A 13,850-nucleotide genomic window follows, 5' to 3' on the forward strand; every position below is an offset into this window, starting at 1 on the left:
CAGACACAGTGCCAGGGGATCTCAGGGTGGGAGAGATGGCTGTGTGGGAAGGAAGCATCACGGGGGCAGGTTGCAGGAATTCAGCTCCTGGAAATAATTAAATTCAAGGCATGGAGATTACTTCCTGATTTATTTTTTTTCCCCTAAACACTATTTTTTAAAATCCTTAATTCTGATCCAAAGCCAGGCCTTTTCTTGAGAAATGAACTCTGGAGATCCTCATGAACACTTTCGTTTCCAATGAGACTTTTTTTCATCCAAACGAGGGCTTGGGGCAGAAAATAAATGCAAGGCTGAGCCATGGTTGCAGCTCAGAGCTGGTACCAAGGCAGGAGGGTGGCACTGGGCAGCAGTGGGCGCTGGGGGGTGGTCAGACAGATTGAGCTGAATGATGAAAATCTTCCCGTTTGGAATCTTCCAGAATTGCAGTTTGGTTTGGAAAAGGTGGCTTTAAAGAGGTGTGTGATAATGTGAGTGTGTGTGTGTGTGCGCACAAGCAGGCAAGTGTGTGTGTGATGAGTGTGTGTGTGACACAAGTGTGTGTGTGATGTGTGTACGTGTGACTGGAGTGGGTATGTGACATGAGTCTGTGTGACTGACTGGAGTGTGTGTGTGACAAGTGTGTGTGTGATGTGTGTATGTGTGACACAAGTGTGTGTGTGATATGTGTGTGTGATGGGAGTGGGTGTGTGACTGGAGTGTGTGTGTAACAGGAGAGTGTTTGTGATGTGTGTGTGACAGAAGTGTGTGACATGAGTGTGTGTGTGACAGGAGTATGTGTGTGAGAGACATGAGCACGTGTGTGACGAGTGTGTGTGTGACACGCATGTGTGTGATGTGTGTGTGTCATGAGTGTGTGAGTGTGTGTGATGCGTGTGACTGTGTGTGTGTGTGATGTGTGTGTTCTATGAGTGTGTGTGCTGTGTGTGTGCATGTGTGATGTGTGTGTGTGTGATGTGCGTGTGCTGTGTGTGTGCCCCACGTGTGCCAGCACAGGGCGATGTGCTGACGCTGAGTGGAGCAGACAGGTCCCGCTAGAGGCAGCTCTGCTGCCCCAGGGCTGGCAGAGGCAGGGAGGAGATGCCATGAGACGGCACCAAAAATACACACAGAGGCCTTGGTGGGCTGGGAAGAGCCTCTGGCACAGCGCTGCCTGTGGGGAAGGGCTCTGGGCTGTCTGGGGGGCTCCTGGCAGGATGGTGTTTGTGGGGGCAGCGCTGTGGAAATGCCATGTGCCAGAGCTGGGGGTGCCACACCCTCCTGGTCCATCACCCGGGACTTGATGGGGGTCTGGAAGTGCTGTGACAGGCCCTGGGGGCAGAACGGGCTGAGAGGCCCCCAGAGTGAGGGGTGGGAGGGAGGGAGGTGGCCTCAGTGCTGACCCCCACGCTGGCGTGGGCCCACTCTGCCATTCCTGGGGCAGGGCTGTTGGGAAGCAGAGAGCCAGGAGAGTGGAGGTGCTGGGGCTGAGCCAGCTGCTCCAGACCGAGCACCTGGGGGCTTGCCTTGGCATCTCAGCACTGCCCGGGGTGATCCTGCCTCCTCTGGCTCGCCATTGGTGCAAAGCCCAGCTCTGTGTGCCTCAGTTTCCCTGGCAGGGAGGGCTGTGCCCACTGCTGCCCACCGTACCAGTTCCTGGCCCGTCCCTGCAGTACCCCCAGGGCCTTATCCCTGGAGAAGGGAGGGAGATGGCACCGGGGCTGTTCACAGCTGGGCCTGCCTGCTGCCCAGACTGGGTCACCCTGCCTGGGCTGTCACCTCCCGGGGCTCTGTGTGGGTAACGGGGCTGTGCAGGTGTGTGAGGGCACACAGGGGTGTCCAGCTGCCACACCTCTGCCACCAGGGGCTCCAGGACTGCGCTGTCAAGGGGCTGACCCACCCAGGCCTGGGGCTGCTCGGGAGGGTCAGGCCCTGCTGCTCGTTTGGGAGCACTCATTAGTGATGAGGGACCAGTGTGAGGGTCAGGCCGGGGCACTCAGCCCCACAGGTACCTTTGTGTACCTTTTACTGTTCTCTGCCTCAGTTTCCCTTGGCATCTCTTTTCCCCCGGTGTTCCTGATGCCACTTTCTGCTGCTCCCTGCAAGATGCAGTGCTCCCATGGCAGTGACATGGTGACACCTTTGCTTGTGCCACAGGGCCACCGGGATGAGCAGGATGGCAGAGTGAGCCCATCACCTGGCTCCACGGCAAGGGGAGGCAGACGGGGACAGGATGAAGGCCTGTCTGAGCCCGTGTCCCCAGTGACGGAGGTGGGGGTCTCTGCCTTATGCTCATGTGGGACCCCTTCCATGGGGGCCGGCACCTGGAGAGGGTGCTGGTGCCTGTCTGGGGCCGTGGCAGCTTCTGCAGCCCCTGAGCTGGCATCACTGCCCAGATCTGAGCATTTTTTGGGATGTCACATTTGGTGGCTGAGAGGAGAGAGGGGACAACAACGGGGGGTGACAACGACAGTGTGCCCCACCTGCTCAGGCCCGTCTCTGACCATGCTGGGGGGGGAATGCCTGGGTAAATTGTGCACCCCAAAGGCAGCCCCTCTTTGAGCTGTGCAGGCAGGACACAGCTCCCCGGCCCAGGCAGACCCAGCCTGCCGGGGAAAGGAGGGCACCACAGCCCCCAGGCTGAACGAGCCAGCCATGCCCCCCGGACAGCACCGACCGCCCCCTCGGGCAGGACCCCCGCCCGTTCCGCGGGGCGCTGCGGCTGTGCCGAGCCGTGCCGTGCCGTGCGTTCTGCGCTCCGTGCCGCGCCGTGCCGTGCCATGCCGAGCAGATCCGTGAGTGGGGGTGGGGGAGGGGCGGGGGGGTGGGCGCGCCCTGCCCGCACAGGGATCCCCGGAACCCCCCGGGATCCCCCCGGAACCCCCCGGGTTCCCCCCGAACGCTGGTCCTGACCCCAAAACCCCACCGGGAGGGACGGGGCTCCCTCCGCGCCTCCCGCCGCCCCGTGGGGACGGCAGGGGAGGACGGGACTCCCCCCGGAACCCTCCCTGGCTCCCCTCTCGCCGTGGGAAGGGGGCTCCCCCCGGAGCACCTCCCGGGCTTCCCTCATAACCTCCCAGCGCCGTGGGGCGGGGGCTGCCCCCATAACTTCCCACTGCCGGGGAGGGAGGGGGCTCCCCTATAAACCCCCCCGGGCTCCCTCCGTGGCCCTCCCCGCCTTGGGGAGGGGGCTCGCCCCTCGCCGCCCACCCCAGCCTCTCCAGCTTGCCGCCCCCTCGGAGCCCCGTTCTTCCCATCCTGCCCCCTTCACGCCTCTTCCCACGCCCCCCTCAAGCTCAGACCTCCATGTGCTCTCCCCCGAGACACCCCTGCCCGTACACCCCCCCACCACCGCATCTCTCCCCATTCACCCCCCTACTCATCCCTGCCAGGGCCCCACCCCTCACGCCTATCCTCAGGCACCCCCATCCTGCAGATGCAGCCCTCTGCATTCCCAACCATCCCTCATCGAAAACACCCCATCTGTGCCCCCAGCACGCCACATCTATCCCCGACCCCTAAAATCCCTCCACTCGCAAACATCATCCATCCCCATCTATGTATCTCTACATTCTCACTCCCCTGAACAGACCCCATGCACCCCAAATCCCACATTCTCCCCACTTCCCTCTGTGAACCCCTAAATGCCCCCCCAGATTACAGCCCGAGCCCCAGCCCCACCTCCTGCAGCCCCCTCTGCCCCTGCAGGTGTTGCCCAACCTGGGCATGGGGATGCTGGTGGGAGTCAGGGCAGCAGGGGGGGTCAGGGTAGGAGCCTGGGGGTCTGGTGGTGGTCTCTGTGCCCAGTTAGGGGATGTGGTGCTGGTCACCCCATACTGGGATGAACTGGGGGACTGCACAGGTAGGGGATCTCTGCACCCAGCACACTGAGCCCTGCCCAGCTCAGTGCACAAATGAGTTCTGCAGGCTTGGCCTCAGCCTCGCTGGTCAGTCTGGACTGAATGCTCAGTAATGGGGACAGAATTCGGGAGGGGGTTCCTTTACCCCCTTCTCGAGGCCCTATGACATCCTGGTGGGGATGGGGTAGCGCTCGTGTGTCTTGGGGTCCTGGGATGGAGGTGGCAGAGTGACAGCTGGGACAAGGTGGGGCACGGAGTGTCTGGGATTCCCCCACCCCAGGTGAAATCTGGAGGAAATGGGGCTCTCCCAGTGCTGCCTGAGTTCATCAGGATGGGGGCTGTGCCCCCTTCCACCCCCTGACATGTCCTTGTCCTTGAGGCACTGTCACAGCCCCCTCTCTGGTGGCAGTGCCACAGCTGGCGTGCCCCTGTGTGCCCCCCCAGCCAGCCCCAGATTTCGGGTACTCTCCTCTGGCAGGGGGGTGCCTCTTCACTGCCACTGAAAGGACTGTCACATGTGGTGACACCCTCGGTGACGCCGGGGGTGGCTGCTGAGAAACAGCTCCGAGTGGGTTGGGGCTTCCCCCAGTGCCCCGTCACCACTCGCTGGTCACGCTTCTCGTGCTATTTTGGGGTCCCGGGGGCGGGGGTGCCACCCCAAAGCCTCCCCCCAGCTCTCCCTGCCCCTCCTGGGGGGCTTCGTGCCAGGGGGTGTCCCTGCGTGACAGGCACTGGAGTGACCTGGGAGTGTGGGGTGAGTGGGGACAGGAGGGGGTGTCTGGAGTGGCGGGAGGCAGACGGACAGATGGACAGGCGGGCGGACGGGCATCTGGAGAGACAGATGGAGAGACGGAGGGACAGATGGATGAAGGGGATGGGAGACGTGATCACAGAGGCTGGGGGTGGGTGGGTGGACTGACAGAGGGGTGGAGGGACAGGGGGAGAGGAAGGACAGAGGGTGGATGGAAGGACAGACAGGTGGGTGGACGGATGGAAGGATGGATGGGCGGAGGGTGCATGGAGGGTTGGACTGAGGGTTGGATGAAGGACATAGGGATGGACAGACAGATGTATGGGGGGATGGACATAGGGATGAGTGAGTGGACAGAGAGTGGGGTGGACAGGCAGAGGCGTGGGTGGGTGAACAGAGAGGGGAGTGGACAGAGAGACAGGTAAAGGGATGGACAGAGGGATGGACACACAGGAGATGGAGAAATGGTGGGTGGTGGCAGTGGGTGGACAGACAGGTGAATGGATGGACAGACAGAAGGATGGGTGAGTGGAGAGCCAGGAAAATGGACAGAGGGGTGCGTGGATGGCTGGAGGGGTGGGAGGATGGATGGACAGCAAGATGGATGGGTGGACGGCTGGAGGGATGGGTGGGTGGAGAGACTGGTAAATGGATGGGCAGCAGGATGGATGTACAGAGGGATGTCTGGACAGACAGTCAGGCCTGTTGGGGCATGCCAAGAGCCCAGCCCAGTTTTCATGCCATTCCCAGTCCAATCTCTGCCTGCTGCCTCCTCCCTCAATTTCCCCAACTGGTCAACACCCCCTGAGAGGAGCCAGATCACCCCGGCCTGGGAAGACCCCAGCTTGCTGATGTCACATGAATGTCACACTGTCCTCAGCTCCTTGCCTGGGGACTCAGGTTGAATTTAGCCCCAGAGTGGCACCCCAGGACTTGCCACTCCTGTGCCAGCTTTGGGGACCCTTTGATGGGTGGGAAGGCAGCACATCCTGCAGATGGTGACAGCAGGATTTCTCCCTGGCAGGAGATGACAGCCAGGAAAGCCACGTGTTCCCTGGGTAATTGTTTGTTCCTGTCAGCTCGGGTATTTTTGGAGCTTTTCCTTCCTCTGCTCTCCCGTTCCTTTTTGGAAGCAGCAGCTGGTGAAGAGTAGTGGGTGCTCCTGGGCCCGGGGGAAGGGGGATCCCTGTCAGCTACAGGCAGGTTCTGGCTACAAATACTCTATTGGAATAGAATAATATCAATTTATAATATGTATAATGTAATGTATAAATACATTCTATCTAATTTACATAATCATTACACACAGTGGTGCCAGCTATCCCCAGACAGCCTCCAGGCTCCCAACTTGGTGTCACTCGAAGATCTTTGGGATCCCAGAGCTTTGTGCCACCCCCCCCAAGTGTGAATTCCCCACCTCTGGAGCCCTGTGATTCCCTGGGAACATGGCTGCCAGTGACGTCGCTGGTGACCTTCCTTCTGGCAAAAAGCCACCCAGCGTGTCACCCTTTCGGTGGCACGGGGCAGGCAGCCGACTTAGAGGCTCCCCAGTTGTTTTCCGAGGTGATGCTTTCCCTTGCCTCAGTTTCCCCGAGGTTTCTGGTGCCACGTGCCTCCTCCCAGCCCTGCCGGGCACGTGGCGCTGGCGGCAGCCCCGCGTCCCCTCCGGCGCTGGTGGCGGGTGATAAGCGGCTGGCGAGTGGCACGTCTCCGAAATCAAATTACCTTTGATGTCGCCAGGGCTATTTTCATCCCTGCTCGGTCACGTTGGTCCTGCACCCGCTGGCACCCGCGTCACTTAAGCGTTCTCCGGGTGCTGTGTCATTCCCTCCCCGCCCGGTCCCCTCCCGACAGCCCCGAGGACACCTCTGGGCCCCGCCGCCCCCCGGCACTGGCAGCGCCGGTACCCGGCTCCCTTTGCCCCCCCACTGCAGCCAAAAGCTGGGGACCGACCCCCACCCAACGGGGTAGAGCTGGGGGGTGTCAGCCAGAATCGGGGGGGTTTCCCATGGAGCTGAGCAGGATCGGAGGGCTCCCTGCACCCCCAATGGCAGGATGGGGACCAGCCCCACAGTGCCCCCATGGGGCAGACAGGGCTGGGATGCAGTGGGGGTGTTTTGGGGTTGTATAGGATTTTGGGGGAGCAACCCACCCCTGGGGCTGTTTTGGGTCAGGGAGGGTTACAGGCTACCGACCCACACGGTTTCCTGCGGGAAATGTGGGTCAGTGGTTTGGGAGAGCCTTAACCCTGGTCCTGCTGAGCTGGTGCCACCCAGATGGGACTCGAGTAGGGAGCAGCGTCCCCCAGACCAGGTTTTCCTCTGGAAATGGATGGTAACATCATCTGTTTCTCCAAATAGATCCCAAATCAAAAGTGTGGGGTGAGGCGGAGGTAACACCCCCTCAACAGAGGCAGGCTGGTCATTTGGGGTTGCAAGCTGTCCCAGAGGAGCAGATTTTTTGGGGGGGCATTTTCTCCCCTCTGATACCCACCTCCAACTCATATCTGATCCCTCACCCTCACTTGGCATGGGGGATCCCAGCACTTTTCCCACCTGGCAGCTGGCGGGGCTGGGGGTCAACCAGGACTGAGGTCCTTCTGCCCCCCTGACACCCTGGTGGGGATCCCCAGCCTTTCCCCAGGGTCTCAGCCTGATTTTTTCCCTCCCTTTGTCCCCACAGTTAAAAAGGCCAAGTATGATGGGCCCCAAGGTAAGTGAGACCTCACCTGAGGGGAGAGGGTGGGGGGCTCTTGGGGTGGTTGGGTGTGGCAGGATCAGAGGAGGGGCTGGGGAAGGGGAGTGAGGGGACCCTTAGCTCTGGAGGCATCATTTGGCAAGCTGGGGACACACACACAAATGGGGGTGCCCTGGACAGAGCCGGGGGCTCACATCCTACCAGTCCTGGCAGATGTAGGATCCCCCCCGGGACTGGGGTGCTGAGGGAAGTGTGTGTGGGGGTGGCAGGGGACAGTGTCAGGGAGTGGGGGCACACTGGGGGTCACTTCACCCTCTGCTTGTTCCCACAGAGAAGTTTAACACCTACGTGACCCTGAAGGTGCAAAATGTCAAGAGCACAACCATTGCAGTGCGGGGCAACTTGCCCTCCTGGGAGCAGGACTTCATGTTGTGAGTGTCCAGGGGTCCCCTGAGCTCCCCCATCCCTGCTGCTCCCCCTTGCCCCCATAAATAACACAAGGAGTCCCCCACTGCCCTGACCCCAGATCTGAGGGGCTCACCTGAGCCTGAGGGGACAGGTAGAAGCTGGGGTGGTCCCAGGAGGACGCTGAGACCTGAGGGGGGTTAACTTCATGGGAGTAACCTGATACCTTTCCTGTCCCCAGTGAGATCAATCGGCTGGACTTGGGCCTGACTGTGGAGGTGTGGAACAAGGGGCTCATCTGGGACACCATGGTGGGCACGGTGTGGATCCCCCTCCGGACCATCAGGCAGTCCAATGAGGTAGGGAGGCAGGCACAGGCATCTCCCTGCTGTCCCCCAAGGGACATGTGCCACCCCCAGCTGTCCTTTGGGCCAGGCAGAGCCTTCCCCATCCTGCCTGGGGCCACACCCTGTGTACTGGGGTTGTGGGGAAACGAAAGGGGGGTCTGGGAGCTCTCCTCACCCCATTTCTACCTGACAGGAGGGCCCTGGGGAATGGCTCACACTCGACTCCCAAGTCATCATGACTGACAACGAGATTTCAGGCACCAAGGATCCGACTTTCCACCGCATCCTCCTCGACACGCGCTTCGAGCTGCCGCTGGGTGGGTGCCCCGTGCCCCGGGCTCAGCCGGTGTCCTTCCTTGCCCTCAGCTCCAGGGATGCTCATGAGCTTTGGAGCTGAGCCTGAGGGTCTGGTCCTGTGGCCCCAAAAGCTTGAGGGCTGTTTTGGGGAGGTCTGTGCACCAGCTGGGGTTTTTGCCCTCACAGATATCCCTGAAGAGGAGGCCAGGTACTGGGCCAAGAAACTGGAGCAGCTTAACGCGATGCGGGACCAGGATGATGTGAGTGCTGCCAGGCCTGGGGTGAGGGGGCAGGGGCAGTGCTGCCAGCAGAAGCTCTCACCAGTCCCTTTCTCCTCAGTATGCCTTCCAGGAGGAGCAGGAAAAGCCTCTGCCTGTGCATGGCTCCCAATGCTGTAAGTGCTGCCCTGTCCCTGCCCCACTGTGGGACCCCCACACCCTCCTTTCCCACACCGAGGAATTTTAAGGGGTGGGCTCCACATCTGCTTTGAGACATTGGACCCCAACCTAAGTGGGATTCAACTGCACCCCATACCTGGTCCCCATCCCTATTCCTGTTGTCCTTCCTGTGTTTGCCAGTGTTTCTCTGCTGTTTCCCAGCTTCACAGTGGCTGAGCCTTCCTGTGGGTGGAGGGGAGCAATAGGAGCAATGGGGCTGATGAGGACAGTTCCTCTGGGGCAAGGGGCAGCAGGCTGGTGTTGGGGGCTGCTGGATGGGGGCCCTGCAGAGGTATTTGGGGTGGCAGCTCAGTTTGTCCCAATGCATGCCTCAGTTCCCTCTTCTGTAACCACTGCAGGGGCATGCCCCTGTACCCACCCTCAGGCCCTGTCCCCTGTCAGTGCCACCATGCCTGGCCATAGCACTGTCCCCAACCTGGGTTAGTGACACCATGCCCACACCAGCACTGTCTCCAGTCCAGCTTGGTGTCAACATGTTCAGGCCCAGGCAGTGGCCCAGTGCCAGTGTGCCCCATCCTGGCTGCTGTCCCCAGGGCAGTGTCCCCTACCCAGTGTTCCCTCTGGGGAGATGCTGGTTCCTCCCAACCAGCTGCCTCCATATTTATTGTCTTTGCCCCTTTCTTTGTAGGCAACTGGAATTATTTTGGCTGGGGAGAACAGCAGAGTAAGTATCCTGTCCACTCCTCTCTTCCCAGCCTGGGGGTCCCCAGCACATCCGTCTTTGCCTGGCCCAGGGCTCAGAGGACCTGGAGCTTGGGTCTAGCCTGTGGCCTTGTGCCATGACTCTGTACTGGGTGAGGACAGTGTCACCAAGTGCCCTGTCCTGGGCAGGGCTGTCCCCATGGCTGGTGGGGACATGGCACCACAGGGCTCTGTGCCCTTGGGGTGTCCCAGTGGCAATGAGCAGCTCGGGCTTTGCCTCTGTGGTGGAACATTGGTGGGGCAGAGGGAGGGTCCCGGGTCCCTGCCCCCATCATCTTCCTCCTTCTGTATGTCCCAAATTCCCCCTCCATCCTCCCCTCATCCCCCCAAACTGTTCCTGTGCTGATAACATGTCAGCTCGCCCCTCATCCTGCCCTGGGCCCACCTCCCAGCACGGTCCCACAGCGGTGGGGACACAGTGGTGGCACTAAAGGGTCTGTGCAGGTTGGGGCAGATTTGAGCCATCCCCTGCCCCACTCACTGTGGCCCCTTGCAGACGATGACCCCGACAGTACCGTGGATGACCGGGACAGTGACTACCGCAGTGAGACCAGCAACAGCATCCCCCCACCCTACTACACCACGTCCCAGCCCAACGCCTCTGTGCACCAGTACCCCATGAGGCACCAGCAGCAGAGCTCCCGCGACTCCTACACGGACTCCATGCAGAGCTACGAGATGGACTACTCGGACCAGGCTCCCATCAGGTAGAGTGGCCACAGCCAACTCACCCTGGGCCCGGCTCTCTCAACCTCCCCTGCAGGTGACAGAGGCCAGCAGATCCCCAGGGTGACGCCAGGGATGGCGCTCCCAGTGCGGTGGGTGACAGAGGGAAGGTGAGGTGAGAAAGAGCAGGGTGGTGCTGGCCCCATCCAAGCCTTTCCTTCTCACTGGGAAGTTTTCAAACTCTTTTGGGTCACTGCCCTCCTCTGTCCTCACTGGGTTTGGGGCCCCCCACCCCTGGCTGTCCCTGCTGGGAGCTGGGCAGTGGAGCGTGGGGTGGCTGGGGACACAGACGTGGCAGAGCCCAGCCCTGAGTGCCAGCCCCATCCAGGTGGACAGAGCCTCCCTGCCAGCGTCCCCACGGCAGCAGGGGGTGGCGGGTGGCGGCGGGACCTCTCTGACCATGTTCCTCTCCTCCCCTGGCAGACGCTATGGTAGCGTAGACTCTGCCGCAAACGGACGCAGCGACGCTGAGTCCGGTTCTGAGTCGAGCAGGCGGACCAGCCGCCAGCCTTCCCTTGAGAGCAGGCGGTCCCTAGACCTATCGGATAGGTGGGTCACTACCTGTGCCGTGTGCCGTGTGCCGTCGCAGAGTGCTGTGGTCGGTCCTTGCAGCCATGGTGAGGCCAACACCAGTCCTGGCAAGGGCGGCCTTGTGCCACCCTCCCCGCCCCGAATCAGCCTGGTACAGGGACAGCTTTGGGATGCTCCAGGTGTCCCCCCAGCCCCTCTTGCTGCTGCACCCACTTCATGGGGTGACATCCCAGCATCCTGGTCCCGCTTGCTGCCACTGCGACTGTCTGGCAGCACTGCTGCCTGTTCCTTGTCCTGTCAGCGGATGTGGGACTGGGCCCTTGGGGACTCAAATGCCACCCCCTGTTCCTGGTCACCTGCCAGGGTGTGCCTGTCTGGGCAAAAGCTTCATGCAGTGATTTGGGGTCCTACGATGTGCCAAGAGCACCTCTCCCAGCTTTGGCCAGGATCAGTATGGGGAGGTGTGGGGTTTCCAGGTGTGAGCTGTGTCTCCTGCATCCCTGTACCCCAAGTGCTCCTTCCCAAGCTACCTGGATGATGCCAGTACCCCTCCCAGCTGGGACCAGCCTGAGCCATCCCCCAGCACTGTCTTCCCTGCGGTGTCCCCTGGCTTCCCACAGCCTGGCTCAGCCACTCTGGGCTCTGCCCAGCCCAGCCCCTCACCTTTGTCCCCTCACACACCCCCTGAGCCCTGGCTGCCAGTGCTGGAGACGTGGTGTCGGCCTCTTCCTCGGCATGTCCCTGTCCTGTCTGCATGTCTGCTTCTGTCAGCCTGTCCCCACAGAGCCGTGGGGCTGCCCTGTCCCTGGCAGCCTCCTGGGGCACAGGGCCCCTGTGGGCCTCCCAGTGCAGGCAGCTGTGAGAGGAGAGGGCTAGAAGGGCTGGGGGGCAGATGGGGTGTGGGAAGGAGTATGGCCTGGCAGCAAGAGCAGAAAGGAGCTCCCCAGGTGGGGATGGTGTCAAGAGGAGTGAGGGGGTTGAGGGGGTGTCTTGGGGTGAGGGTGCCTGGGAGAGCTGCACAGAGCATGGGTGACAGATCTGTGTGTCAGGGGCAGGACGGGGTGTCTGGCAGCAGCAGGAGGCAGGATCTGGCTGGGGGTGCTGCTGCCCCCACCCCTGGCTGGGGTGAACCTAGGAGACAGACACTGTCAGCCCATCCCCACTGTCAGCCCAGGCACAGGCAGGGAGCTCAGAGTGCCCCTGCCCGGGGGCTGGTTCCAGCCGATGGAGTTTCCTGGTTCTGTGCCTTCGGCTCCCAGGATGAGGAGCCCAGTGCTCCCGATGGGAGCTGCACATCCTCCCGCCCCCGGTGCAGGGCCCCGGGGCTGTGCCAGGGGTGACACGGACCCACGGGAGCCCTGTCCTTGTGTCCCCTTGCCCCTCAGCCCCACAGGGAGCAGCCGCTACGCCTCGTCGGCCGAGCTGAGCCAGGGCAGCTCCCAGCTGAGCGAGGACTTCGAGAACGAGAGCCTGAGGGACTCGGAGCTGGACGAGAGGGACGGGGACTCCTACCACTCCTGCCACAGCTCCGTCAGCTACCGCAAGGACTCGCCGCGCTGGGAGGAGGAGGAGGATGATGATCTCTACCTGGAGGAGGAGGAGGAAGAGTTCATTGAGGACTACAGTGAGACTGAGGAAGGCTACCCCAAAGAAGAGGAGTTGGAAGAGGAGGAGGAGGAAGAACTGCGGGAGCAGGACACCTATGAACCCCCTGAGCATGAAACATACCCACCACCACAGAAACCCCTGCCACAGCAGCAGCAGCAGCAACAGGTCCCACAGCAGCAGCAACAGCAGCAGCAACAGCAGCAGCAGCAACCCCAGCTGGTCCCACAGCAGAAACCTCAGCAGCAGGAAAGGAAGGAGGAGAGGAAAGAGGAGAGGAAAGAGGAAAGGAAGGAGGAGAAGGACACCTCTGCTCCCCAGGAAGCCCCTGAGGCCCTCCAGGCCCAGCGGGCAGAGGAGGAAGCTCCCCTGCAAGAGGCAGCCCTGGAGACTGAGCCTGCAAAACCAGCTGAGAGGTAGGAGGGGAAGCTGACCTGTGGTGTCCCTGGGATGGCACTGTGCCTGGAGGCACTGAGGATGCTCTGGAGGTGGCTCAGGGATAGTGCTGTGCTTGGCGCAGGACCAGGGACCTTCTGCTGTGTCTGGAGCTTTTCCAGGTGCCTGAGCCATTGAGGTTGGGGAAGCCCACCTTGTGCCTCCCAGGCAAGAGCCAGCACCCTGGGCACACTGCCTGGGCCCAGCCACCACCCCCAAGCATGGCTCAAGGTGTTCAAGAACCTGCTGGGGCTACAGGGCTGCAGGTTTATAACCTGGGACAACATGGGGCTAGGGGAATGGGATCTCAGGGCTGTGATTCCTCTCCTCTGGTGCAGGCTCTTAGCACCCTGGGTGGAGCTTGGTCAGAGGAAGAGATTTCCTTTGCAGAAGTCAGTCCTCTCCCTAGGCCTGGTAGAAGCTCATCCATGGCCTCCTGTGGTGTACAAGCAAATTAATTGGTGGTCAGGTTCCTGGTGCAGCATGTGAATAATTCATGTCTTGGAGACCGATTATTCAAATATCATTATTGATCATTTCCATTTTCAGAGAGTGTCACTCCTCTGTGCAGAGGTGAACTGCTGTGATGGGCTTTTTCAGCCTTTTATTTAGTTAAAATTACACACCAGGAATGGAGAATCTCAAATTTAAACCAATGCATAATGAAGTTTTAAAAAAACCTGGACATTTAGGCCCAAGACCTAGCAGGCACCCGAGGGCCTCAGGTCATGTCTGCCTGCACTATCCACTGGGCAGGGGACTTATGGGTCCTGTGCTAGGATTTGGAGACTGTGGATTAGTGCTGGGGACCATGCATTGTGCTGAGAACCCCAGACTGTGTTGGGACCCCAGATTAGTGCTGAGGGCCTCAAATTAGTACTGATGACCCCAAATTAGCTTTTGGGACCCCAGAGTAGCACTGGAGACTGTGGATTACTGCTGGGAACCACAGGTTAATGCTGAGGACGCAGGTGAGCACAGACAGAGCCCCCAGGTCTGAGCAGGTTCATCCCTGTGGCCTCTTCCCAGAGCAGTTCTGGGTTCCTCTCTCCAGTGT

The 13,850-nt window shown here is 60.9% G+C and overlaps 1 protein-coding gene across 16 annotated transcripts in view; it reads left to right on the forward strand.

Annotated features, from left to right (window-relative positions):
* The first annotated feature begins 7,274 nt into the window (after nt 1–7,274).
* The window catches only part of UNC13A (unc-13 homolog A), a 32,812-nt gene continuing 26,236 nt past the window's right edge, over nt 7,275–13,850 (forward strand). For all 16 annotated transcript variants that reach the window (XM_039696750.1, XM_039696758.1, XM_039696762.1 and 13 more), the window contains exons 1-10: nt 7,275–7,302; nt 7,619–7,718; nt 7,934–8,051; nt 8,233–8,356; nt 8,523–8,596; nt 8,676–8,730; nt 9,423–9,458; nt 9,993–10,203; nt 10,646–10,771; nt 12,139–12,774. In XM_039696750.1, coding sequence (XP_039552684.1) covers nt 7,714–7,718; nt 7,934–8,051; nt 8,233–8,356; nt 8,523–8,596; nt 8,676–8,730; nt 9,423–9,458; nt 9,993–10,203; nt 10,646–10,771; nt 12,139–12,774 — 1,385 coding nt within the window. In that variant the 5' untranslated portion in view covers nt 7,275–7,302; nt 7,619–7,713. The remainder of the gene's footprint in view (nt 7,303–7,618; nt 7,719–7,933; nt 8,052–8,232; nt 8,357–8,522; nt 8,597–8,675; nt 8,731–9,422; nt 9,459–9,992; nt 10,204–10,645; nt 10,772–12,138; nt 12,775–13,850) is intronic.

The sequence above is a fragment of the Passer montanus genome, unplaced genomic scaffold (assembly GCF_014805655.1).
Source record: "Passer montanus isolate IOZ18808 unplaced genomic scaffold, ASM1480565v1 scaffold114, whole genome shotgun sequence".
In the NCBI taxonomy this organism is placed as follows: Eukaryota; Metazoa; Chordata; class Aves; order Passeriformes; family Passeridae; genus Passer; species Passer montanus.